The sequence below is a fragment of the Delphinus delphis genome, chromosome 1 (assembly GCF_949987515.2).
Source record: "Delphinus delphis chromosome 1, mDelDel1.2, whole genome shotgun sequence".
Lineage (NCBI taxonomy): Eukaryota > Metazoa > Chordata > Mammalia > Artiodactyla > Delphinidae > Delphinus > Delphinus delphis.
The window spans coordinates 1,938,133-1,963,384 of record NC_082683.1 but is presented as its reverse complement, the minus strand read 5'-3'; the positions used below and the strand labels follow the sequence as shown (position 1 = coordinate 1,963,384).

General features: G+C 64.3%; 1 protein-coding gene across 1 annotated transcript in view; it reads right to left on the bottom strand.

Moving 5' to 3' along the window:
• The window catches only part of PRDM16 (PR/SET domain 16), a 320,741-nt gene that overhangs the window by 5,739 nt on the left and 289,750 nt on the right, over window positions 1-25,252 (bottom strand). The window contains exons 6-14 of the mRNA XM_060013200.1: window positions 24,505-24,718; window positions 22,567-22,714; window positions 21,882-22,035; window positions 15,829-17,242; window positions 12,389-12,476; window positions 9,398-9,567; window positions 8,662-8,739; window positions 3,175-3,344; window positions 2,752-2,926 (exon numbers count right to left, since the gene is read on the bottom strand). Coding sequence (XP_059869183.1) covers window positions 2,752-2,926; window positions 3,175-3,344; window positions 8,662-8,739; window positions 9,398-9,567; window positions 12,389-12,476; window positions 15,829-17,242; window positions 21,882-22,035; window positions 22,567-22,714; window positions 24,505-24,718 — 2,611 coding nt within the window. The remainder of the gene's footprint in view (window positions 1-2,751; window positions 2,927-3,174; window positions 3,345-8,661; window positions 8,740-9,397; window positions 9,568-12,388; window positions 12,477-15,828; window positions 17,243-21,881; window positions 22,036-22,566; window positions 22,715-24,504; window positions 24,719-25,252) is intronic.

Genomic DNA, 25,252 nt, shown 5'->3' with positions numbered 1-25,252 from the left:
CAGAGAGGGTAGGGGGCCGGGCTGAGCTGGGGGAGACCCCGATGGCCCTGCTCTCGCCCGTCCCTGTCTTCACTTCTTCTCTTTCCACAGGGAAGTATGCGGAGGCTGAGAGCTGACCTGCCCTCCAGGACGGGCAGGACCCCAGCACATTTCCCTTGTCACCAGGTGCACGCCCGTCCACCGCGGTGAGGACCCCAGAGCCAGGTCCTGCCTCCCACTCTGGGTCTTGGCAGGGTCCCCTCGGACGGGGCTTGCCATCTCGGAGCCCACGCCCTCCCAGGGACGTGAGAACAGGCCCCACGCTGAGGGCTGGTGCACAGTGCAGGTGGGGAGCCCTGCGCCCCGGGGCTCGGATCAGTGCAAAGCCCTGTGTGTCAGTTAAGCGAGCCTGAGCTCTCTGTGCAGGTTTATACATGAGCCCCTCTCTGTAGGAGCAGCAACCTCGAGCGCTTTGTCTCTGCGTCCCCAGCCCCGCCCTGCATAGAGGGTCTGCTCGTTGGTGGGAGGCCTGCATCGAGCATCAGAGCTCGCTGGGTGGGGACAGGGGCGGATATGGCGGGGACAGAGCGGGGGGTCTGGCTGGAGACGGCTTCAGACAGAGAGGACACCAGGACGAGTGTCCAGGCCTCCACACGGCTGCCTGGGGCGGGGGAGTCTCCCCGAGGCCACCGCACCAGAGCAGCACGGCTGCGGCTCAGACAGCGGGGATCCACCCCTCCCTGTCCTGGAGTCCAGACGTCCCAGGTCCCGGTGTCACAGGGCTGCTTCTCCTCCCAGCTCCTCCCCTGGACTCCAGTGGGGTGCTGGCGATGCTTGGGACTCCTTGGCTTGTGGGCACATCACCCGATCTCTGCGTTGTCCTCACACGGTACCTCCCTGTGCGTGTGTGTGCCCCAATCTCCCCCTTTTCTAAGGACACCAGTCCTATCGGACATGGGCCACCCGACTCCAGTAAGACCTTATCTTAACTAATTACAACTTAAGACCCTATTTCCAAATAAGGTCACACTCTGAGGTGCTGGAGATTAGGATTTCAACATAGGAATTTGGGGGGGACAGGACTCAGCCCCGGAGTTTCTGGGATTGTAGGGCCAGGAAGCCTGGCAGGCCCTCAATTCTCACTGACGGTCAAGAGAAAGATGCTGGTTCTGGATGTTAGTACTGGCCCCTAACAGGACCGCCAGCATCCTACCGCTTTCCGCACATTAGCCGACAAACGTCAACCGTGACCATGGTCTCCATTTCCGACAACGATGTGCAGGCACCTCCAGGGGCTCCCGGCTCCCGGGATGCAGCGTCAGCAGGCGGGCCAGCCGAGGGCCTGGGCTGGCACGGGACGTGAGGCCAGCCTCCTCTGAGCCCCACGGACCGCCCCCCAGGGGCCCTGGTTGAAACGTTCTGCTCCGTGGGGTTAGGATGGTGCCGTCCCCTCTTCCCTCTGGGGACAACCCCTCTGTCTGGTGGCTCTCCTGGAGTGTCCTCCTCGTGGCTGAGAGCTGGGCCTGTCACCCAAGCCTGAGGTGTGGGAGCCACCCCACCCCAGGGAGGATGCCCCGGGCATGTGTCAGTTCTCGTCTGGCTTTGCCCTGGGCACAAAGGAAGAGTCTTCAACAGCTAGGACGTGCCTCGTGGCCCAGCCCCTGGGCGCTCAGGTCCGTGACTTTGAAGGCGGAGATCACAGAGCTTGAACTACGCACAGCCCTCAGAGCCGCGGGGCGCTGTCTGAGCACAACTCCACACCCCGGAGCAGATGGCAGGGCCTGGGTTCCCATGAGACCATAGCGTGTGCCCAGAGCCAAGGATGGCCATGGGCGCTTTGTTGGCCGTAGAGCAGGCAGGGCTGCCCGCAGGAGTGAGGTCTCCACTGCCAGCCAGGGCTCTGGGATGTGCAGCCCATGGCCAGCCTCTCCCACTTCCCCTCCTCTGAGCCCACCCAGGCGCCAGGTGAGATCGCCTTCCCGGGCATAGATTCAGGACTTAGCAGAGCCAGAAACAGTCCAAGTGTCGTGTCATGCCCATTTGTAGATTTGACAGGTCTTTTTGGTGCCCCTGCTCTGCCCCCAGGGGCACCAGTGATGTGGGAACAGACAGGCTCTTGGGGAGCTGGGTGTCCTGGGGGACCCTCGTCACCTTGCTGGGGATGGGGCCGCAAAGCCACAGCCCACCCCCTCCTCTGGGCCTCTGCAGAATTAGGGGAGCACATCCCTGAGGACTCTTGGAGTTTGGGCATCTCTGATTCTCTGCCAGCTGAGCCCCGGGATGGAGGTTATGCAGAATACCCTCCGTATCCCTGAATTCCCAATTCTGCCGTTCTCCTGCCTCTGTGTGTGTGTATTTAAAGGGGCAGCACTCTTGCTAAGAAACCTTTTCTGCCTCGGATTAAATGAGAATGTTCGGGAGTTTCAGGGGCGCGGCGGGTCTCACGGCAGGAGCCGTCGCCTGGCCCATGTCCGGCTGCACGTCTCAACCGTGAGGCCAAACTGTACCATTTAGGCCTGGTGCTGGTACCGCACTGAGCGTGTGACACACGCCATCAGGCCAGGGTGCCTGTTCTAATCGCCCTCTGCAGGTGGAGAAACCGAGGCAGAGAGGGGGCTGGGATGGACACTGGCTGCAGAGCCCACGGGCCTCGCCCTCTGCGGTGGGCCTGGGGTCCCTGGTGCTGGGACGCGGGACCCTGCTGTGGGCGTGACCATACAGGTGACCATGCAGAGCCCAGAGCTTCCTGGGGCCCCGGGATGGGTTTCTTACCGTTTGTCTGTTCGCGTTGTTGCTTGGTTCATCTCGCTGTTGGCAATAAAGTTTCTGATTTCTGAGAAATAGGCGTCTTCCTTTTCGTCTAAAAGTGCATGGTGGTCCGACTCGGAGGCGGGGGAGGAGGTGCTGGTCGCCAGGTGGTTCGTGAGGACCCCCGGATGCTGGCTCACTGCAGAGGGGCAGCGTCAGGGGGGGCGTCCCTCAGCTGAGCCCCTCCCTCCGCGGCGCACCAGTGGCGGGGCGGGCAGCCAAGGGGGGTGCGTATTTGGGGCGCTCTCAGGGAACCCACTTCTTGGGAGACCCAAGAGCACAGGATTCTCCGTAATGACAACGGTTTGAGGGGTGACTGCGAGCCTCCCCACAGAGCTAGCTTGCGTTCCCTTCGGCCCCGCCCCTCCCCGCCGGACGGACCCCCACCTGGAGCGTGCTCGTGCTCATGCTTCTTCAGGTGTCTGTCCAGGTTGGTCTGCTGCCCGAAGCAGCGGTTGCACAGGTGGCATTTGAAGGGCTTCTCCTTGTTGTGGATGTTCCGGACGTGCCGCTGGAGGTTGGAGGAGATGCTGAAGGAGCGGTCGCAGTACTTACACCTGTAAGACACGGCGCCTCAGCGGAGCCCCCGGCCTTGAGGAGACCCCCGAGGGCCCTGGGAGGCGGTCCTGGCAAAGCTGCCCCTGGGCGGTGGATGGTGTCGGACTGCGCCCTGAACAGGCCGGGGGGACCCTCTGGGGCCTGTGCCCCTGGGTGGGCAGCACCGGGACCTTCTGGCGTCTCCCCTCATCTCTCAACCTCTCTGCTGTCTGGGTCCGCCCAGCGCGGAGGCCAGGGCCTGGCGGTCCACGGCAGAGGGCGGCGTGCTCCTGGCGGCCTCACGGGGGCACCCGCGCACCAGGAAAGATACACCTGGCAGGTTTTCCTGGGAAGGAGCCCAGACCCGCTGCCTGCAACTTTCCTCCCTGGCGGAGAACCCTCCCCTGGCCTGGTCCCGGCCCCTCTCCACAGGTCCTTGGGCGGACCGCATCTCCCTTGGGGCCTCAGCTGGCCAGTCCATTAACAGGGCACGGGGGCTGCCCCAACTCTCTCGAGCATCCTTCACTGCCCTGAGGTGAAGAGGCCTCCCAGCCTCACCCCGTCAGGTGGCCTCCGTCCACGGACCCCCTTCAGTGGGGGGCGCCCTCAGCCCCTCTGCAGGGGCACCTGCTGCCAGGCTGCACGGCACACTTGGGAAATTAGAAAAAGACGCTCTTTCCTCCAGATGCTTCTGTTGTCAGAATATTGTCGTGACCCCCACAAGTTTACCAGAGCAAAGCGCTTTACTGACGGGAAGTTGCCATGAGGCACGATTTGAGACGCCTGCCACGTGCAGGTCCCCGTGGGTGTGGGGCCTCGTGCGGGCACAGCCTTCACGACCACCCTTGGAGGCCCCGAGGACAGGGAAAGGGAGGGTGATCTCCTACGGGAACTGACAGAGGGGGCCTGAGCACTGCCGGCACTGAGAGAATGAGAGAGAGAGAGAGAGCCGGGGCCGGGGGACGGAGGACCCACAGCCGCCAGCTCTGCAAACAGTGCCACCTCCTTCTGGCGGCAGGAGTCCGGGCCAAGGCCGTCCACCGCTCCCACCCGCTCTGCACGCCCAGCTGGGCCATGGCAGAGGGACTCCGGCTCAGGGGTCTCCAGTCGCACACGTGTGTGAGCGTCTCAGAGTGCTCTTGCACACACGTGTGGCTGTGTCCCCTCTTGCGGGTGCCGGTGCGTGTGCACACGTGTTGGTGGGCACGCTCGTGTGCACCTGGCCTCAGAACTCCCCCAGGGATGCTCATCCAAGTCTCAGGTGCACAGGTGCCCCGAAACAGCCATCCCTGCGCTCAGGTCTCCTCCTGCTTCGGAAACGAGCTTCCCCGGAGCGACAAGCAGAGAGGCGAGCACGGCAGGACGCTGAGTGCCCGAGCCCTTCAGGAGGCAGAGTCTATGCAGCCAGTGCAGAGGGGCATGAGCTCGGGATGTCAGGTTCACCCAGAGGGCGTGGCTGGAAGGCGTGGGGACCTGCCGTGAGGCCGCGGCCTGGCATCCCTGCAGGGGCCGGTGGCCGCGCTCCAGCACAGCGTACTGGTCACGAGCGCTCGGTCACGTGCACGGGGACATGCCTGAGGACGCTCTGGGGCCCTGGCCTCCCATCTGGGGCCGGGCTGGCGGGGGCCTTCCCGGTGCTGCCCACCCAGAACCTGAGGTGCCCGCCTGACACTTGACATTCAGAGGCTGGCCCTGCCCGGGGAGTCCGGGCAACCTCCGTGTTCCCAGGGCCCCCACGAGCCGCCGCCGGGGCCCAGGAGCTGAGCTTTCCCTGCTGAAGGGGTGGCAGCCTTATGAAGCTCTGTCCTGGTAGGTCGAGAGGCTCCAGGTTACCCCCGCCTCTCCTCCTGCGGGATAACCCCTGGGGAGAGGGGCCCAGCTAGAGGGGGCCCCTGCGGCTCCCCTGGTGTGATTCTGGGGCTCATTTACTCAGTTCCCGAAGCTTCCACATTCTGCCTGAGGCCAGGCTAACGCTGGCTCCCTCCACGGCAGATGGGCTAAGAGCTGTCCGTGATCTACACACTAACCCCCTGGGCTCCCCGTGAGCCACCCTCGGCCTCCTCTGCTGCTAGGTGCCAGGCCGGCCTGTTGGGCCAGCTGAGCTGCCCCCGGGCCCCTGGGTGTCCCTGAGACATGGGGCCCTGGTCCTCCCACAGCCTCGTGACTTGGACCCACGTCCTGGCTGCCAGCACCGGGAAGGTGGTTATCTTGTCTTTCCCAGCCTGCGGTGCCAGAGAAGCTGGGCTGGGCCTTGAGCCCTCTCCCTGGCTGGGCTGAGCAGAGATGCTCGGGTGTCCTCTGACCTGGCGCTCCCCTCTCGACGGTCCAGAAAGGAGGATTTTTACATCCCAGCCTGCACCATCTCGCTCCCCCACTCTGCCCCCAGCACACCCCCAAAGTTACAGAAACCCTCCACCCCCAGTGGCTCCAGGCTCGCCTGTAGGGCGAGCGCAAGGCCAAGCTGGCCCCAGCCCGGGTCTGGGCGTTCGCCCCCTGCCTGTCCAACAGGCTTCACACGGGCTGCGTGGTGCGCCCGCCTCGGTCTACACAGGTGCCTGCACACTTAGCCTCCTTTCCCTGTATCTTTGGAAATTCAGGGACCCTCTGCGAGCTCCACCAGCGGCCGTGCATTACCCCAGGGCAGTGGGAACTCTGAGGACGAAACAGGATTGGCCGAGGAGCTCATCACAGACCTGAGACCTCCCAGCCCCAACCTCTGCGGGGCTGGGAGGGGCTGGGGAGGGCAGCGACGCATTCGATTTGGTCACAGAGTCCTGAACCTGGCCCTCTCGTGGTCCTAATCTAAATAAATGGCCCAGAGAAGTACATTTGAAATTTAGGGGACTGGTGAGCCCAGGGCTGCGAGGGAGCAGGGCTCTCAGAGCAGCTGGGATTTGCGTTGTAAATAAGCTGACGAGTGGCTAGTGAAATTTACGGCCGTGCTGTATAAAATAACACGCCATCACGCTCCAGCAGGAGTGGGAGAGCAGAGAGCCGCGCTGGCCACGGCGGCGGGCAGGAAGGGCCTCGAGGGGACCTTGCTGTGACCGCATCTGCCGCCGCCCTGAGAAAGCCAGCCGTGGTAGAGACCCAGCACCACGTGGGGAGGGTGAAATGGCCCTCGGCGGGCTGGCAGCGTCCTCCCCGGGACCCAGTGGGGCCACACCAGCCATCACAGGGAGAAAAGCCTTCAGTCTTTGTAAGCGAGGAAAGGAAAGAAAGAAGAGATTTTGAAACCCAGCCCTAACAATAAAACGAGCAAAGAAAGGACACCTATGGGCCACCCGTAGCCCCGACAGAAATGGTAACAGGACCTTCCTGGGTGCTTTGACCTAACACAGTCAGCGAGACGGGGAGCCAGATGGGGAGGTGAGCATCCTTAAAGCCGGAATCCCAGGTCCCGCCAGGAGCCCACGGCCAGTCCACGAGCGCTCGCATCCAGAGTGTGACTCGAGGCCCCCCACCCTGGGCAGCAGCTGGGGGGACCCCTGAGCACGGCGGCTGCCAGCACAGATGAAGGAAGCGGCCCCCCTCATTCCCAATCCAGTTTTTACATCTCTCCTCCCACGTCTCAATGAGCCCTCCGTGCCGGAGCTTGAAGGAATGTGTCACCAACTGCCCCTCGCCCCGCAGCTGCACGCAAAGATCTCGAAGCCAGGACACGGGCTGGGCCGGGCAGAGGTGTGACCTCCTCTCCAGCAAACGCATCAGTCACACTAAGGGGTCTGTCTTTCTCTTGCTTGTGAGGGGCACACACGCAGCGCACACACGTGGGCTCCGGGCAGGCGGCGGGCGGTTTTCATCAGACCTGGCCTGGGCCGGCAACGGGCTTCTGTGGACAGACCCGCACATTTTCCTTCTCCAATTCAAGACGTTCTGATTCACAGAGTGAGCCCAGAAGCCTCAGTGACGTCACAAGCACCGTCCCACACCCCAAACTCCTCATTGTAGGCTGCCTTGAACCAGACGTGGTCGGGATTTGCAGCGCAAACTTTCAAAGCAATCATTGTTACCCACGTCGAAACTCACAGATTGGAAAGGGCAAAAGAAATCGATGATAATTAAATCCTTCTATAAACACGGCCCGACGCCCCAGGGGCTCTTACACGCAACACTGTCCAGAGTTGGTTCTCCTTACAGAAAACACACGTGGCTCCTTTCCAGGGAGGGAACCAGGCCAAACCAGCCTCCGTTAAGTTGTAAGCCACTTTTTGAGGGGAACGGGGTGGGAAGGGGGGGTGTTGTGGGCAGGCCGAGGGCACTGAACAGATGAGGTGAGCTGACGCTTACCCGGCCAGGACAGGGCACGGGGACTGTGACACTTGCAGGGGTTCCTGTGTGGCCGCCCGGCCGAGGGATGGGGACACGCCCCCAATCTCCAGGGCCAGTGGGTGACTCCCAGCTCTGTGCGGCGGCCAGAGGACAGGAATCTCATGTTGCCAACTTAAAACCACACCAAACCCCTTACTCCCGGTGGCTGCTGTTCACCAGACAGCCCGGAATGTCGTCCTGGCATTGGGACCAGCGTTTCCCCAATTTGTCTCACGGTCACCATCTCCTGGGACTCCCAGGGTTCCCCTGGGTGGGGTCCCCAAAAGACAGGGCACTACCCTCAGCTCTTTTCCTGCCCGACAAACGCCCCAGGGACCAAGGGGAAAGGCCAGAATGGTAAACTACCATGGCCATGATCTCGGACCCCCGGCAGGTCAGGGGCGTCTCTAAGCCTGGGGCTCCAAGTCTTTGAAATGGGGTGATGCCTCCACTAGTTGTGAACATGAAATGCACTGGCTCTCACACCCCGCCCCCCCCCCCCATGTGCTTGTGACCACACCTCTGCAGGCAGGAGCCCAGGCACCGCGGAGCAAGGTTGGGGGCAGAGGCGGCGCCCGTCCAGGGCGGTCAGGGGGATGCAAGGAATCCCTCAGGATGCCCCGCGCTTGGCCGGGACCCGCATCTGCACGGAGCTCCTTTTCCTCTGAGACCAGCCCACCCCGCCGTAGGCGCTTGCCCTGGTCCCCTGCCCAGGGCTAGGTCAGCGAGGGCTGCCGGCCGTGGTGAGGGGGGCAGAGTGGGGCTGGGTGGTGGTGAGGCTGAGGCTCCCCCCGCCAGACCACCCCTGGGCCGGCTTCTCTGCGCCAGTCGACACCCCAGCGGCAGCGGGGAGGGTTGCTCCTGAGCACCCTTCTGGGTCGGCAGATGGGAACCTTCCGGTAGCCTAACCTTTACAACGCCCCTGGGCGCAGGGCGGCTGAGGGGCCAGGAGGGAGGGGCGCAGGTCCCACCCGTCGCCCTTCCTGTCCGCCAGGAGCCTGCACCCCCTGCCGGGCGGGCTCCTACCTGTACGGCTGCTCCCCGGTGTGTGTCCTCAGGTGCCTCGTGAGGTTTGCTGATCGGGGGAAGATCTTGCCACAGTACCTGGAGTGGAGGGGTGGGTGAGGGATGCGTGAAGCAGACGCACGGCCGAGACTCGGGCGCCCAGGTGCTTTCCTGGTGCTGCTTCTCCCACACCTGGGGGCAGGTGGCCCGGCGGCACACCCTGGATTTCAGTCTCTCCTCGGCCCCGGGGCCCAGCTGAGCCTCACAGAGAAGCTGGACTCGCACCACTGGGCAGACGGCACTGGCCCACCCTGGCCCGCTCGGGGCCGTCCCCCACCGCAATCCCCCCGCCGCCAAGCAGTTTCTCAGCCCCGGAGCCCGGCCTCGGCCGAGCCGGCAAGGACCGGCCTGCACAAGCCCGTGCACCTGGGGCCGGACCATGTCTCCCCAGCACTGGGCTCCCCACCGGCCCCAGAGCTGTGGTTAAACACTGACCGCGGCACCTCAGACTCCGGCCTTGCGAATTCCGACCGGCCGGCCAAGGTTGCACTTTCTTGCGCTCACGGGAGCACAACCTGGTGGGGGGCACGTGCATATCTCTGGGGAATGATGTCAAGGGGACAACGGGCCATCGGTTGCTACCACGCTGTACCCGGGCTGAGACTGAGAGCTTTCTCCTGGAAGTGCAGGCGCATGGGCCAGCGTGGCACCTGTGGCCACTCTGCCGGGGCCGCCCCAGGGGCTCTCAGCGTCTCACCTGCACGTGTAGCGCTCCTTGCCCTTCCTGAGGATGGGGTCCGAGAGCGTCGGGGGTGGGGACCGGAAGTTGAAGGGGTGGGGGGGGAGGGGCTGCAAGGAGCTGCCGGATTCCGCCTTCATGGCCGCAAAGCTCTCCAGCTTCTCAGTCATGGTCTCGATGGCTGACATCTGTTGGCAGGAGAGCAGGAGAGACTATGGGGCGCCCCCGAGCCGCCCCCTCTTTTGACGCGCGGGAACCCGCCCCCACGGGCATCTGGGGGTCCTGGATGACTGAGCACGTCACGGGCCCCCAGGACAAGGAGGTTGTCACTGGAACCCATGGTCTCCTCCTTCTTCTTGACCACTGGGCTAGGTTCTTTCACTTTCTGCGGCCAGCCCTGCTCTTGTCCTTGCCTGGAACCCCGTCACAGTCCAGGGTCTAGGCCGGGAGAGCTGCAACTGCCCTGCCCCAGCCAACCTGCGCTGGGTGAGAAGTGGGTGACGCGGGCTGCCGACACCTGCAATTACACAGCCCTTTACTTTGAGACAAGCCAGCAAGGCCCTGCTGGCTCGACTCCCGGCCAGCACTCCTGACGGCTAGTTTGGGTTAAACACAGAATTACATCCCTTTTTTTTTTTTTTTGGAGTGGTGAAAAATTGATAGCTACCTGAATCAATCTCAGGTTAAAACACGAATCACGAGCCTGAGGCACTACCAGCGCCTCGGGGCAGCGGGCCATAATCGCGGGCAAAGCGCTAAAAGGAAATTCAACAGCCTAAGGTTGGATTCCACTAACTAAACGTTCGGAATGATAACTCCAACGTGACGCGCCACAGGACACGGTGACACAGGCAAGAGGGGCCGCCTCTCTGCTCCTCTGAGATGCCAAGGCGTTGCCTGGGGAGGAGAAGGGAGTCACCTCCTCCTGGCATTGGTCATTTCCAGCTGGCGGGCAGGGTTCTGATCAGAATCCCAGGCTGCACCTGCCCTGAGGCCCTGGGGCTGGGGGACAGGAGAGGGGAGGGGGCTGCACAGGCCTCAGCAGCACTTCTCCCCCAGAGAGTACCCGCTGCAAGCCAGGCCCCAGGGGAGGGATGAGACCAGAAAAGGAAGAGCTTTCATTACGCCCCGAGCCCCTCAAGGTTTAGGCTGGGGAACAACCAACTGGTTACAATAAAACACCAGCAAGGGGTTTACAAACAGAAAATGGGGTCCATCCTAGTGGCTGAGCCTCTCTTGACCCTGGGCTGCCGCCTGGGCCCTGGCCAGCTCTGTCCAGTTGCAGGGCTTTGGGCCTCGCCATCCTCGTGGGGCAGGCACGCTCCCCATCAGATGCACACGATGCTTCCAGCCACGGGTGGCCCCACCCATCCCCACTGATGGACAGATGGACACGGCCTTGCCCCTCAGCTGCCGTCCAGCCTCTCATTTAGCCCCTCCACGGCCTGGATGATGGGACCTGGGCATACAGACTGCTGCTCATCTGCCTGTGGGTCTCAGTTTTAGCCAGAGCCGTGGGAGGCTCTGGGACTCTCCACCACCCCAGACTCCCCAGGACTCCAGAAGTGGTGAGGGGCAGTGGGCTGGCAGGACTGCCTCACCCTGCACCCCATACACCTGCACGTCGGGCCTCAGCAATGAAAGGCCCTGGCAAGGTCCTGCCAGGCAGCTGACCAACGCAGCCTGGCGTCTTCGTGCAGTGGTGACCCCTAGCCTTTGTAGAGGCCACAAGCTCTCCTGTCCAAGTGATGGTCTGACCTCAGACCATTTAATCAGGCGACTTACTAGTCCTCTCTCCCGCCCCCACCCCTGGCTCTGGGCCCACGGGCAGGCAGCAGGGCTGGCAGGTGGGGGGAGCGGGCAGCAGGCACAATGGGCAGCCGGGCCCCCGCCAGGCCCCTCTTCCTCAGGCCTGGGAGGGTCCGGCCTGCCTGGCCCGCTCCGCCTGAGCAGATATTCCCGGCCGAGCTCCCGCACAAACACAAACACAGGATGTGCCTGGCTGGCCTGCCGGCTTGTTCCAGCCGGTCCTGAGGAAATCAGGGGAAGTTCTTAACCAAACTCCGAGGCCCCAGCAAGACAATGGGAGGCTCTAAGTTTAGCTGTGAACCCAGGCAGGGCACAGGTTCCACAAACCGGGGGGTTTGTCCCAGGCGGGAAACTCGGAGCGAGAGAACAATGCCCGGGTCTGGAGTCCGGGTCCAGGCCTGTCCCACAGCTCGGCCCCCGGCCCCTCCGGCTGGGACAGGGGAGGCCGTGGCTCTGGGGAGGGGGCTGGGTCCCAAGCAGTGAGGACAGGTGGGCACCGGGGCAGGGAATCAGGGGGACTCCGCCGGCCCTGCTGCTTACTCCCACTCCTGCCACCTCTCTGCACCCACCTCTTGGGAGGACGCGGCCAGGGGGACACAGGAGTGCCTGTAGGCTTGGTGGGGTCTGCGGCCACTGCCCAGACTTGGGGGTTCTCTTTCCCAGACCCCTGATTCTAGTCTTGGCAGGCGGCCTCTCCACCCTCTGCATCCCCGGTGAGGGTGGTCCCCCTGCCCACTGCCCCCCGGGACGCCCTGCCCTCGACGCCAGTCCCTCTGCTGCTGTCCTGCTCCCTACTGCCTCTGCCCCCCTGCACTCAGGCCCTTCTTCTCCTGCTCTTTTCCCTTAAGGATCCCCGAGTCCCTCACACTGGAGAGACTGCTGGCGTCCACACCTCCCCGGCTCTCTCGCGTCTATTCTCCCTACATTCAAAATTCTTGTGTTTGCTCCATCCAATCTGCTGCCCACTGCCCCACGCAAGTTCACTCCCCCTCCTAGAGCTTGAGCTGCAGGTCAATGGGGCCCCTTGTGGACCCACAGGGTGCCCCCACAGAGAACCACCCTCCTTCCTCACCTGTCCTGGCCCTTCCCATCCTCCCCAGCCTCAAAGGGACCTGTGGTCTTCAGGGACGGGAAGCGGAGACCCGCCTGGGGTGTGCGCCTTGGCCCGTACGGACCTTGGGGCTCCTGGCTGGGCCTTACCTGGGGGTGGAAGAGCAGTGGGGACGGCCGCAGGTACTTCTCCTTAAGGGCTCCCACTGGGTCGGTCACCTTCCGCTTCTCCACCCTGCTGGACAGCAACACAGAGGGTTACGGACCCCACCGAGCGGCCCAGCGCTGGGCGGGGAGGGGCTGTGGCCCCCGCCGCTCTGGGCGCCCACCCGTGCCCCGTCGGTCACGAGCTGGGGGGCCACCACAGCGGCCCAGCTTCCACGTCCCCTGTGGCCACGTCCCACCTGACGCTGTGGCGACGTCTGTGACCCAGCCTCACATCGCCTGCCGAGCACACGCTCCCCATCACCGTGCCCAGGTCTGGACCCTTTCGAGTCTCCCCAGTGTCCGCCCCCTCCCCCCCCAGCTGCTGGCACCCAGGCACGTGAGGGACACTTGATGCTGGAGCCAGGAACCTTCTGAAGGGCCCGCGCGCGCCAGCCTCTGCCAGCTGGCCTGTCAGCCCAGCGAGGGCTCCCCCGAAGCTGCCGCCTACACCCCACGTCCCTCTCCCTCCCGGCCCATGGCACGGGCACTCTGCCCGACGGGGCGGATACACGTGAGTGACCGGTAGGTCTCTATCCTGGGGAGGCTGCAGGGCCTCCCCGCGGCAGCCAGGCAGGGTCTACCTGAAACCTCAAGACAGCTACTGGAGGTGACAATTCTAGAACTTTCCCCAAATGCCAGCACAACTGTCAGTCACAAGCGGAGGAGGTGGCCATCCCTCCTCTCCCCGACCCCTCCTCTACGGTGTCCCAAGGGCGCCTCCCTCAGTTTCCCCTGGGGGATCGTCGAGATTTACAAAGTGGGATTTGGTGAGGCCTGCCACCGCCCCACAGGCAGCCACAGCTGCGGTGACCCGCCGCCTCGCTTGCCCAGGGCCACGCTCCCAACCCTCTTGGGCTCAGCTCTGCCCCCAGGGGACTGGCTGGGGCCTTGACCGGAGCAGGACAGGGATGGCCGCAAGGACAGGGGCCCAGAGGCGGGAGCACCCGGGGAGCGCAGGCGGCCACAGGTGACCCCACCGAGACCCCAAGCCGCTTCCAAGGGGAGGAGGTGGTCTCCACGTGGGAAGTTGGCTTGAGGGGCACCCCGCTTTGCAGGGCTTAGCAGAGGCCCTGTTCAAAGCTGGACTGAGTTGGCCTTTCAACAGGCCCCCTGGGGGGCGTGGTGTGGCCCGAGAGGAAGGGGCCCCACGTCGGGGGGTTGTTAAATGTCTTCTTCTGCCTCTTCCCGACTTCTGTGTCTAGCGACAGCCCAGCGGGCTGCTCCAGGCGACCCCCGCCAGCTGACCCCACAGACCCCAGGGGACACGTGCTCTTCCAAGGCACATGGCTTTTGTCACCACACCGTCCCCAGCCCATCTTGCAAAGACAGCAGCACGTGGCGGTGAGAGGGGCTGGAAGGCTGGGGGGTCGCCAGCCTGGCGGTGTTAGGGTTCCCCCACCCTGGGGGAGGGAGGATTGTGGGTATACGTCCACAGTCACTGCCGGGGCGTGGCCTGTGGGGAGTTTCGCTGGAGTCACCCCAGAACCATCCAGGAGCTGAGGGGACCCTGTCCCCTAGCCCTGGGCCAGCCTGTTAACAGGCAGTGACAGTCGCCCACACCTTCACTTGGAGTTGAATCTTCCCGACACCATGAGTGTTTATCTTGACTGGGCTTGGGGGGCGGTGGGGAGAAAACTTGGAGCTAATCCAATCTCGGGCATTTTGCTGGTGCCTGCGTATAAAGTTGGGGGCCAGGCAGCCCCTCCACCAGCCACTGTACTCTAAATCCTGAGGGCAAGAGCCTAGCACACGCCGGGTCTCGGACAGGACCCGGGTTGGGGGCGCCTGTGGCCAGTTCCCGCCTCGGGGCCCAACTGGCTGCTCCCCCAGCTTCCAGAAAAAGGCCCAAGGCCCTAAACCAGGCCTGGAAGTGGGAGGAGAGGGGCACAGGAGGGTTGGGGTCCAGGAGGAGAGCCGGGACGGGGCGGACAAGGACGCCAGGGCCTGAGCAGTCACAGTTAACCGAGAGCCTCTTGCAGGCCTGCTGGCTCCGACTCTGGAGGCCTGACAGCAGAGTCCCTCCCTAGGTCTCCAGTCCTGCCCCCCTCCTCTGCACAAGGGCGGCTCCTCCCGGGGGGGCATCCTCCCTCAGGCCCCAGGTGTCTCCTGGCTCCCCGTGGGTCCCGGAGATTCTTATTCTAACTGGCAGGTGCTCCCTGGGCCTTTGATGGCTATGTTCACCCCAGAAACCCGATGAGCCGCTGTCAGCAAACCATCCACGGATGGCGTGTTCTTAAAGAAAGACCCAAGGGGGGCATTTTTCATGTTTCCTGTGATGACGCCAGCAGGACCTGGCAGGAAACGGGACCGGCAGCAGACACAGGCCGGCCAGGGCCCTGGGCGAGCGTGGAGGGCGGGGACCCAAGTCGGCGCCAGGGGGCGGAGCAGGAGACTGGCCCATCGCCCTCGCCGGCAGCGCTGCCACCATTTCTTTCCACTGCACCTTCAGCAGAGGTGACCTCACCTGCACACCCATCCCCAGGCCCTGCCTGGCCCCTGGGGAATAGCAGGCACGCAAGCCCCCAAGGCGGCCACATGCTCCCTGAATGCCCGTGGGGACACGCTTACATGTGTGCACGTGGGCCCCTCCCACACAGAGCCGTGGGCCTGTATCAGGGGCTGAGCCAACACGCCTGCCTGCCTGCCCCTCCAGGCCCCCTCCCAGGCCCGTCCACGGGCACAGCCCCCTCCTCAGGGCTCAGCCTGCCCAGGACACGTGTGGTGGGAGGTCAGACCCCTCTCACCTAGCAAACCCGCCTGACCAAACCGTGCCCAGAAGCCGGGGAGGGGGATTCAATTGGCCCCTCGCTGGGAAGGTGCCAGAGGAATGGGACACTGCTTTTTGGCAAACCTTCCAAAGCTTCCTCCTTCCTTCCTCCCCCTCCTCCCGCTGGGAACCAGCAGCTCGTCCTCTGGTCTCCCCTGGGCCACCAGAAGCCCCAGCTGTGGAGCAGCCATAGGGAAGCAGGGACGCTGAAGCGGAGGGAAGAGCCAGGAGTGTCGTGGGCAGAGTCTGTGCAGAGAAGGTGGCTGGAGCCTCCAGCGGGTGGATGTCTGGGGTGGAGTCTGAGGGCAGGCTGCCGGGGGTGGGGGGGGCGGTGGGGGGAGGTAAGGGCTCGAGAGAGGACGGCGGGGGTCCCCCAGCGTCTGTCAGCGAGAGGGAGCCAGGGGTGCCCAGGAGACCCCACCAGCTGCCCACCCCAGGAAAGGGCCGAGCCGGGCATGGGCCCCAAGTGGCACGGACACCCCAGAGCCGAGGTGCCTGCTGACGCCGCAAAGGCAGAGGGACGAAGCCTGGGGGGCAGGCGAGAGCGTCCCCTCCCGCCGCCACGCCCGCCTGGCGGCCCCTCTGGAGAGCGGGTGAGGGCGGGGCATGTTAATACCTGTAGATGGGGTCCATGAAGAAGGGCGACGGCCTGGCGTAGTGCAGGGACGGCTGCTGGGGCAGCTGCGCCGGGCACGCCTTGGGCGGCCCCTCCCCGGCCCCCAGCCTGCGCTCGCCGTACACGTGGTTCTTGCGCGGCTCCCGGGTCCCTCCGTTCTGGCTGGCGCGCACGCGGCTGCCGATGCTCAGGTCCAGCGGCTGCTCCTCGCCTGACGCCGGGGCCGGGGGCACCTTGGGCGCCGGCAGGACGGGCTTGGCCTCTTTGGGTTTGGTGGTGAGGTCGAAGGGTGACTCGGCGCTGGGGCCAGCGGCCTTGAGGGCGTCCCGGGGCGACTTTGGCTCGGCCTTGACCAGCAGGCTGTGCGCGAGGGCGCGGTCTGTGAAGGGGTACAGGGAGTGGGGGAGGTTGGGCAGGAGCTGGAAGGGGAACACGGAGTGGTAGGGCAGCGCGCCCAGCTTCTTCTCCTGCGCGCCCACGAAGCCGGGCCCGAAGTACTTCTCGGCGATGGACGCGATGGCCCTGATGGAGTCGCCCGCGGCGCCCGACGCTGTCAGCAGCTGCTCCTCGGGCGGCGGGAAGAAGTGCTGGGAGTAGAAGACGGGCACCTCGCCTGCGCTCTCTGGGGCGCCGGGCGCCGCCGCGCCGCCCCCAAGCTCGCGCTTGCCCTCAGCCGCCTTGCCCCTGTCCGTGGTCTTGTCGCGATCGCTGTCCACGTCGCTGTCCAGGTCGGAGCCCGTGCCCGTGGTTGTGTCCAGGTCAGTCCCGGTGGTGGTGTTGATATCCTCGAAGTCGCTGCCGTCGGACAGGTCGCTGCCCCGGGGCTTGAGCTTGGCGGCATATGCGTCCTCCAGGCGGCTCTCCGGCTTCTCCTCGGGCCCCGCGGCCGCCGTGGAGCCCTGCCCGCTGCTGCCGATGGCGGAGACGAGGGGCAGGGCCGGGTTGCCCATGGGGCTGGGGAGCTTGGCGTCCTGCGTGTGGTTCCGGGGGCTCTTGAGCAGCGGCATGGGAGGTAGCAGGGGCGGCCGGGGGTACAGGGACGGAGGGAAGACGCCCGGGAAGCCGGGCGTGAGCGCGGGGAAGGCGGGGGGCGCCGCCGAGAAGGGCAGGCTCCCCGGGTGCGGCCTGGAGGGGAAGTACTCGTTGAAGCCCAGGCTGGCATGGTTGAGGCTGGGGGGTGGCTTGGCCTTGTCCATCATGGGGCTGGGGGTCAGGGGCAGGCCCGGAGCGAAGATGCTGCCCGGCGTGTAATGGTTCTTGCCCTCGCAGAAGCGCCGGTGCTTGTTGAGGGAAGAGGTAGTGCTGAACATCTGCCCGCAGTCCTTGCACTTGATCTGCGTACGGCAGTCGGCGTGCATGCGCTTGTGGCGGCACAGGTTGGAGAACTGAGTGTAGGACTTGTGGCAGACCTCACCTGAAACGTCAGCAGAAGCGAAGACCGGCAGCTATGAAATGCTGGAAACCCTGCGCTGCAGGGTCCCGGGGCTGGAGGACCGGGGCGCTCTGGCCTCGGTGACCGGGGGCAGCGTGTGCTTAGGTACGTGAGCGTCTGTGTGTGTGTGTGTGCGCGCGCGGGCACATGCGTCGCTGTGTGTGAGCACCTGCATATGTGCCCACATGTGTATGTGTGATGCATGTGCGGACACGTGTCCGTGGACACGTTCACACACGCGTGTACATCATACTTCAGGTGTGTGCGTCATACCTGTGTGCTTGCACGCGCGTGCGCACGCGTACGTACAGATGCGCGTGCACCCGACCTGGGACTGGCCTCTGGCGACCAGCACGGGCTGGCGAGGACACTCCCGTGCCTTCCCGGGGATCCTGGGCCAGCCTGGGTAGGTCTCCAGCTGCCTCGACCTCCTCCGCTGGAGAAAGGGGCCCTGCCGCTCTCTGTGCCCTCCCACCCCCATGAGTTTGCCATGTGGTGCCAAGGCCTTCAGAATCGTTCCCAGAGACAGACAAAGTCGTGGCACGCCATCACGTCTGCAGCTGCACCAGCCGCCCAGAACACCCACCCACCCTCCCTGCCGTGTCAGCCACGCTGCTCCAGCCGGGGCGAGGGAAACACCGACCCCCGGGCTAGGTCTCCCACCTTGTAAAGTTTAAAATGCCCTCTCTCTGTCCCAGGCCCTGTGACCTGCACCCAGGACGGGAAGGCCTCAGGAGGGACCGGCCCCTGGGGGCTCCTAGTCCTGGAGGCTGGGCTTGGGGAGCACGGGTCCTGGCTGTGTGAGGTCACCGTCTGGGGGGGGCCTGAAGGTGGAGGTGGGAGGGGAGCCACGTGGAGAGGGCTAGCTCCACGTTTGAGAAAATCGAAAACTCTCCAAACTGGGATGGAGAGGCCGCACCAGCTCTGGTTGCCAGACGCCGGCCTCTGCTCTTAACAGGAGAGGGTGGTGGCGGCCGAGGCCAAACGCCAGGACCCAGAGGCCCTGGGGACCCAGTCTCGGCCATTTTCCCAACGGCCTGTGAGCTGAGTGTCGGCCAACTGCCAGTTTTTCTTTCTGCTCTTGTTTTTCTAACCAGCAAGGGAGGAATGAACACACACACACACGCACATGCACACACGCACACGCACACACACGCACACACACGCACACACGCACACACGCTGTGTGTGTCTCTCTCTGCAGGACCATTTGCTTCTTAAATGCAGCCCCAGTGGAAACAATGATTTCCGTGCATTTCTTGCTCACCGCACACTCTCCACTGCCTGATGTCGCGCGATGCTAGCTGGGCGCGCTGGCCCTCAGGTGATCCTGTCCCTTAATCACAGTATCTATTTATATGAACGGCTCGGCCTTCCTGGTCGTCTGGCTTGGCGGGACGTTTTCAAGGCTGACGGAGAAGAGCACTGCCCCATTTGATGAAATCTGCCCATTTTGGGAGGCGGCTGGTGCAGAGAGGCTGTGCCACAGATGGTCTATAAATACCCACAGGCCTCTGCCAGCCCTAGGGGGAGAAAGGCCGCTGCCCAGCTCAGGGCGCCTGGCCAGACCAGTGATACCTTGCTGTATCCCCGGCCCCCGAAGAGGCTCTGTGACACCCTCTGCCCCCCACAGCAGGCCTCTGTGGCACCTCGTTAGTGGCTGCTGCCATCCTGAGCTTGGAAACTGGCCTTGAGCAGGCTCCCACCCAAGGCAGCTCTCAGGAGGGGCCCCTGGGGCCAGTGGCCATGCCTGGGCACAGGGAGCCTGGGACCCTTGCTTCCTACCCACCCACTCACACGATAAAGGGATCCTGCAGAGACGCTGGGGCTCCAGAGAGGCCTCTGGGAGACTGAGGTCCTTGGAGAGGCAGGTCCTGGCCCTGGGATGGCTGACCGCTGGCTTAGAGCCGGTGTTGGGAGGTGGCTGCCTGCAGGGGCTGGGAAAGGCCTGGGCAGCCCACAGTGAACTGGATGTGGGACCAGCGCCTGGTGGATGGTGCTCCAGGCCCTGCTGGGATGCAGAGGGGCCCTGGCCAGTACTTATTCTGATCAGCAGTTTCTTCTCCTGTAGGGTATGTGCAGGGATGCACACACACACACACACGCGCGCACACATGCACATGTACATAGTCACGCCTAAGAAGGTCCTTTCTAAAAAGTGCCCACAGGAGCCTGTCTGCCTGTGTGCACGGATACACCCTCGCCCCGACCCCTCACACTTGAGTTTCCCGATGCAAGACACCCCACCGGGAGATTATGCTGCCTTGGGCTGTGTGGTCAGTGAGGCTGGGACTTGGGGCAGGTTTTGGTGTCCATCATGTGTGTTGTGTGTGGGCGCCCAGGGGCCGCCCGGCGGGGGACGGAGTCTGTGCACGAGTGACCGGCCGCCGTGAGCCCTTGCTCCCCCTGTGGCCCATCTTTTCTCAGAAGCGCTGTATCATTTACCCTCTGCTCGTTTGTTCGCAGCTTCCTTTCCAAACCTGACCCCCTTAATCGTGGGCCAAAGGATGCTCTGCCCTGGTCCAGAGGACGCGCAGGCTGGCGTCCACGTGTAAGCTAACTTCTAACGTTTGCGTCTCCCTCTCATACGCGGCACCTGGCCAAGTCTGGGCTTTTCTCTTTCGCTTCACCCCCTCGGCCAAAAGCCAAGGCCCAAGGTGGGCACGGGGCGCAGACGAGAGGCGGAGGGCTGCCGATAGCCGGTGGGGCCCGTCCAGGCTGCCCGTGTCCTCCCCATCTGCACACGGAGTCCGTGCAGGCAGCGGAAATGGTGGGCTCGGACCCTGCCCGACTGCTGAGGTTCCCAGAACTTCCGCTGTGACTACAGTCCAACAAGACTTCACAAGCCCATTTGCACGCCCAGAGAAGAAGTGACTTGTAAGCCCGTGTGCAAGTCTCCTCTCCAAGCTTTGCTGAAAAGCTTAGAAACCTATGACAGATGCACTCACGTGCGCTTCCTCCCACAGAGGGACTTGCTGGGACGCTCATCCTGGAAGCAGGATATGCACCAGGCCCAAAGCCCCGGCCCCCAGCCTCTACTCCCACCCAGCTCTCTCCTTCCTGGCCCCTCCCAGAGGGAATGGGCCCTGCTCCCATCGAGACTCGGATGCTCTTTCCAGGGTCTGCGGGTGAAAGGGGTGGTGAGGAAGAGGAAGATGGCCCCAGTGAGGTGGCCACCAGGCAGAGCGCTCTCTCCCTCTGCTTCCTGGACCAAGGGAGCAGGTGACCCAGGCAGGCCGGGGGCTCAGTCACCTCTAGCAGGACAGCTGGAAGTTTGGGCTCGAGGCAGTGGGCAGGAGGGGGGCCCAGACTCAGCTATTCAACAAAGGCCCGAGAAGCCAGTCAGCATGGCCTCTCTGGGGCAGGAGTCCAGCCCTGTACAAGCCCCAAGTTGGTGAAAACACCCAGAGCCCAGTCTTCCAGCTCCCAGAGTCACCCCTGACACACAATGGCATGCTGGAGCCCGAGAGGCCCCAGGCTGCCCAGTCTGGGCTCAGGAGCCAGGCCCCCTGAGCTGGAATCCGGGCTCTGCCGCCGAGCCTTGAGAGCCTGGTCACTTAACGTTTCCACGCGTTTCCTCCTCTGTCAGTTCCCTTCAGTTGGACATAGTGTGGCCCCTGCTCCGTAAGATTTTGGAAGGATGCTGTGAGGTCATGTGTGTGAAATGACGGCTCAGCACAGTCGCGTGTGGACGATGAGTCAGCGCGACGCTGGTGCGAACGACGCGTCGGTGCTGTGTTGGCGTGAACCGTGACTCAGCAAAACCTCGTGTGAAATGAGACTTGGCACAATGCTAGGCAGAGAAGAGCCTTCAGTATCTTCCAGACTCCGAGAACCGCGGTCATACCCCCGCGGTGGCCCACCAGAGCCCCAGGCCCAACCCCTGTGACCTCTGGCCCCTCTCTCCCCAAACGCACCCCAAGCTCAAGGCCTCTGTGCTCACAGCCCCCTGTCGCGAGCCCTCTCCCCAGGCACCCCCTTGGCTCACCCCCACGCCTCCTCCAGCCCTCTGCTAGGACGCCTCTCGCCCAACAGACCGTCCTGACCTCCCAGCACGTGGCCAGGACAGCACCCACCTGGACACCTGGAGAGCCTCCTGACCCTGCACTCCCGCCCCCCACCCCCGATGTGTCTGTCACGGGTGCTGCTATGATCTGGGTGGCTTAGCCTCTGTCTTCTCCACCGGCAGGTAGAGCTCCATGAGGACAGGGGTCCAGTTATTTACAGCTGGCCCCGGCTGCCCGGGTCAGGGCAGGCACACAGCCCGCGCTCCCCAAAGGCTGCTGGGGGGTGAACAGCAGAGCCTGGGGGGCAGCAGTGGGACCATCATATACCTGCTGGAGCTCAGGGCAGCACGTGCGTGCGGGGAAGAGGAGGGGAAGTGGGTTTCCTCACCACCCACTGCCCACCTCTGGCCACTGGAGGGGCGAGCAAGGGGGAGGAAGCAAGGAGGGCAGCCGGGCCTGGGCTTCTCGCGGCAGAGGCGTCAGCAGCTGCTGCGAGTGTTTTCTGGACAGACGGGGTCCCGTGGGCGGGGAAGAGCCTGGGGTTTTCAAGCCTTGGCCTGACCCCCAAGCGCCCCCACCTCACGGCTGGAAGCCCAGGCTGGGGGGCCACTCACATATGAAAGGTTTGACGGTGCTGTGGATGTGTTTGTGCTGCTTGAGGCCCGAGGACGTGGCGAACGTCTTCCCGCAGTCGGGGCAGGCGTGGGCCCGGGCGCCCACGTGCTGGGAGCGGATGTGCCGCTGCAGGTTGCTGGGGTCCGTGAACACCTGGGGACACAAACACCGGCGAGTTACTCCCCACCTGTTGGTTGCTCCCCTGCGGGCCTGGGTCTGGCCACGGGATGGGGGTCTCCCTGGCTGCTCTGCCCCTGCACTGAGCCTGGCCCGGCGGGTCTCTGCTGCAGCGGTGACCCCCTGCACGGCTTTCAGTGAGCCGTCAGGCCTCCCTTGACTGTGTTTCTTCAACGATAATTCTCGAGAGAACTGTCACCCTGAAGATGCTTGAGACAGGAGCTCAGAAGCGTTCTTAAGCTCCAGTACTTTGACCCATGATAGCCTGTCCTGCCACGTTGGCAGGAACCCTGAGAGGACCCAGGTCTGGCCCCGGGCCCTCCCCCGCTGTGCTACCCAGCCCACTTCCTCTCTTCCCCAAACGACTCAGGGGCCCGTCACCTGCATCTCGACAGTGGGGGCGGGGCCGGGCTCGCAACCACGTTACCTTCACACAGTTTTCACACTCGAAGCGCTTGCCACCTGCATCTCGACAGTGGGGGCGGGGCGGGCTCGCAGCCACGTTACCTTCACGCAGTTTTCACACTCGAAGCGCTTGCCGCTGTCGTGGGACATCTGGTGGCGGATGAGGTTGGACTTCCAGTTGAAGGCCTTGGGACACTGGTCACACTTGTATTCTCGCTCCTCTGTGTGGACGATCATGTGCTGCTCCAAGCTGCGCACAGTGGACGGGGGTCACTGTGGGTCCCCCCCCTGCCCGCTGCCCGGGAGGGAAGGGCCCCAGCCCGGCACGGCCTGCTCCCGGCAGCCCCTTGGAGCCCCTGCCACTGTCTCCTGCTCAGAGGGCAGAGTGACGTCTGGCAGCTGGTCTGTCTATCTCCCCCCTGGACAGGGCAAAAGGGGATGGACGGGAAGGCATGGCCTTCCCACGTGGGATGGGGGGGAAGCCAGTGCGTGGACAGAGCTCGGGCCCTCACCCAAGACCACCCCCGAGGCACCCAGCGGCAGGCGGGGTCCCAGCTCAAAACAACTTTCACCTTGACGCTAACCCTGGGCCTAAGAAAAACGGGGTCTGGAGACTTCCAACACTGCCACGAGCCCCAGGGTGGGGACGAGGCCCAGGAGACCCAAGGCCACCCCTCTGAGTGACCTGGGGTTGCTCGCTGAGAGGCTGCCCGCCATGCCCACACCATGGAGGTCAGCAGGGAGTGAGGGCCGGCGTTCTCCAAAGGAGATGTGATAGGCGGGGCGGGCACAGCTGCTGGGCGGGGGCTGCTGCACTCGGACGACCAGCAGCTTGGAGCCCCCTCCTCTCGGGGGGCGTCCTGCTTCTCCTCCTGTCCCAGGTATGACCGTTAATCTTCATGAACAAGGCAGCAATACATCATGGCCCGTTAATTACGGGGCCCAGCCATCCATTTAGATCAGAAACGCCTGGTTCTCGAGCACCCGGCAGATTGTAGCTTTTCCCCTGTTGTTAATTGTGATTTATGTGTTTATGTAAAGAAAACACGGACCCTCTTGAGCGGCGCTTACCGCCAAGGGCCTCAGTCGGGATTTGCCCAAACTCTTATTTTCTCAGTCATCCGTTCAGGGTGGAGGATTTCCCGTCCCCAGGGGGCTGTGACAGGACTGGCATCCAATTCTCCGCAATCCCACAGCCAGTTAGTGACCTGATAGGGTTTTACTCTGACTTTGCAGGGCTGCCCTGGAGGATATTCTCAGAGGCAGAGGAGGGGCGCACATTGGGAAGGTCTTCACTGGTCCCTGGAACACTGGGACTGCCCGGCCTGCTTCTCCCCACATGGGTCCCCGGGGCTCTGCTCCCAGGGGCTAGGGAGGCCACGTCCGGCCATCACACAGCTGGCCTGGCATCTGTGCCCACGTCTGTGAAGTCTCCGGGACAGGTGGGGGGCCCCAGGGGAAGCAGAGGCTGGAGTCTGGGGTGGGGGTGAGGGGACCCCTGGGGGCCCTTTCCTACTCCTGCCCACTGTCTGAGAAGTGTGTCCAAGGGCCAGGCGCTCCAGGAAGCCCCTGGGCCGCATCCCGCAGCCTGGTCCTGGACCTCACCACGGAAGTGGCCCTGGGGCCTCACCCCTGTCTGTCTCCACAACTCGGCCCTGACCCCAGGATGGTGGGGCCAGTGGTGGGTGGCTCGACCTGGTGACTTGCGGCTCCTTCGTGGAGGGGGGGCTCTGAGCCGGGGCCTGGCCTTTATGGTCAGAACAGTGACCACCGGTGGCCTCCAACCACCAGCTGGCGGGCCTGCTCTGTTCCCAGGGGCGGATGAGCTGGCCAGGGTACCTGCCCCTGAGGTATGTCTCCACCTGTCCTTGGAGCTTTGGGCCTGTCAGCCTGGGCAGGCCTGAGGGGTCAGGGGTGACCTCTGCCCTTCTCAGGGCTTCCTCTGTGCCCCCAGGGCCTGCCGACCCTGCCGTCCTTGACTGGCTCCTGGGGGCGGGGTGGGGCGGGGCAGGGCCGGGGCGGGGCGGGGCGGGGCGGCACCTGTACTTGGTGGGGAACATCCGCTCGCAGTCCTTGCACTCGTGGGCCTGCCCGTCGGTGCCCCCGCCGCCCAGGCCCTCGGGCTTGAGCTCGTCGGCCAGGCCCTCGTAGAGCACGGCCCCCACCGAGCTGCACGCGTACTTCTTGTGGCGCCGCAGGTCCAGCTTGGACGGGAAGAGTTCGTCACACGCGTCGCAGCGGAACGTGGGGTCCTCTGCGAGGGAGAGAGGGTGGGCGGTGGACGGGTGGCCCTGGACCTGCCCCAGGCCCGCCCCAGGCCCGGGGCTGCAGGGGGTGCCTCCCTCACCGGCTGTGCCCCCTCCCGCATCCTCCCCGCCCTCCTGCTGGACCTGGGAGAGGCTGCCCCGGGGCGGGGGACACGGAGGCGGCAGGGACCTGGGTCGGCCCCACAAGAAACACGGAGAAGCGCTGGGCCCCTCCCCGCGCCTCGGGAGCAGAGAAGGAAGGCTGGCCAAGCGCTTTGTGTATGAATCAGAAGAGAGACGGCAGGGCTCCAATGCGTATCATAAACGATTGTCGTCAAGGTCAAACAAATAAAGGGAGGCGGCTATTATGAAGTTTACGAGGCAGCATCCTGAGGACCCTGCCAAGCCAAACAGCTCAGAGTGTGAGTCCCCAGGGAAGGACCTCCGGGCCCATCCCCAGCCCGTGGCTGCCCCGGCACAGCTTTTCCCTGCAGCAGGGGTCCCCCTCCCCGCCGAGGACCACCTCGTGTTCCCCGCAGGTC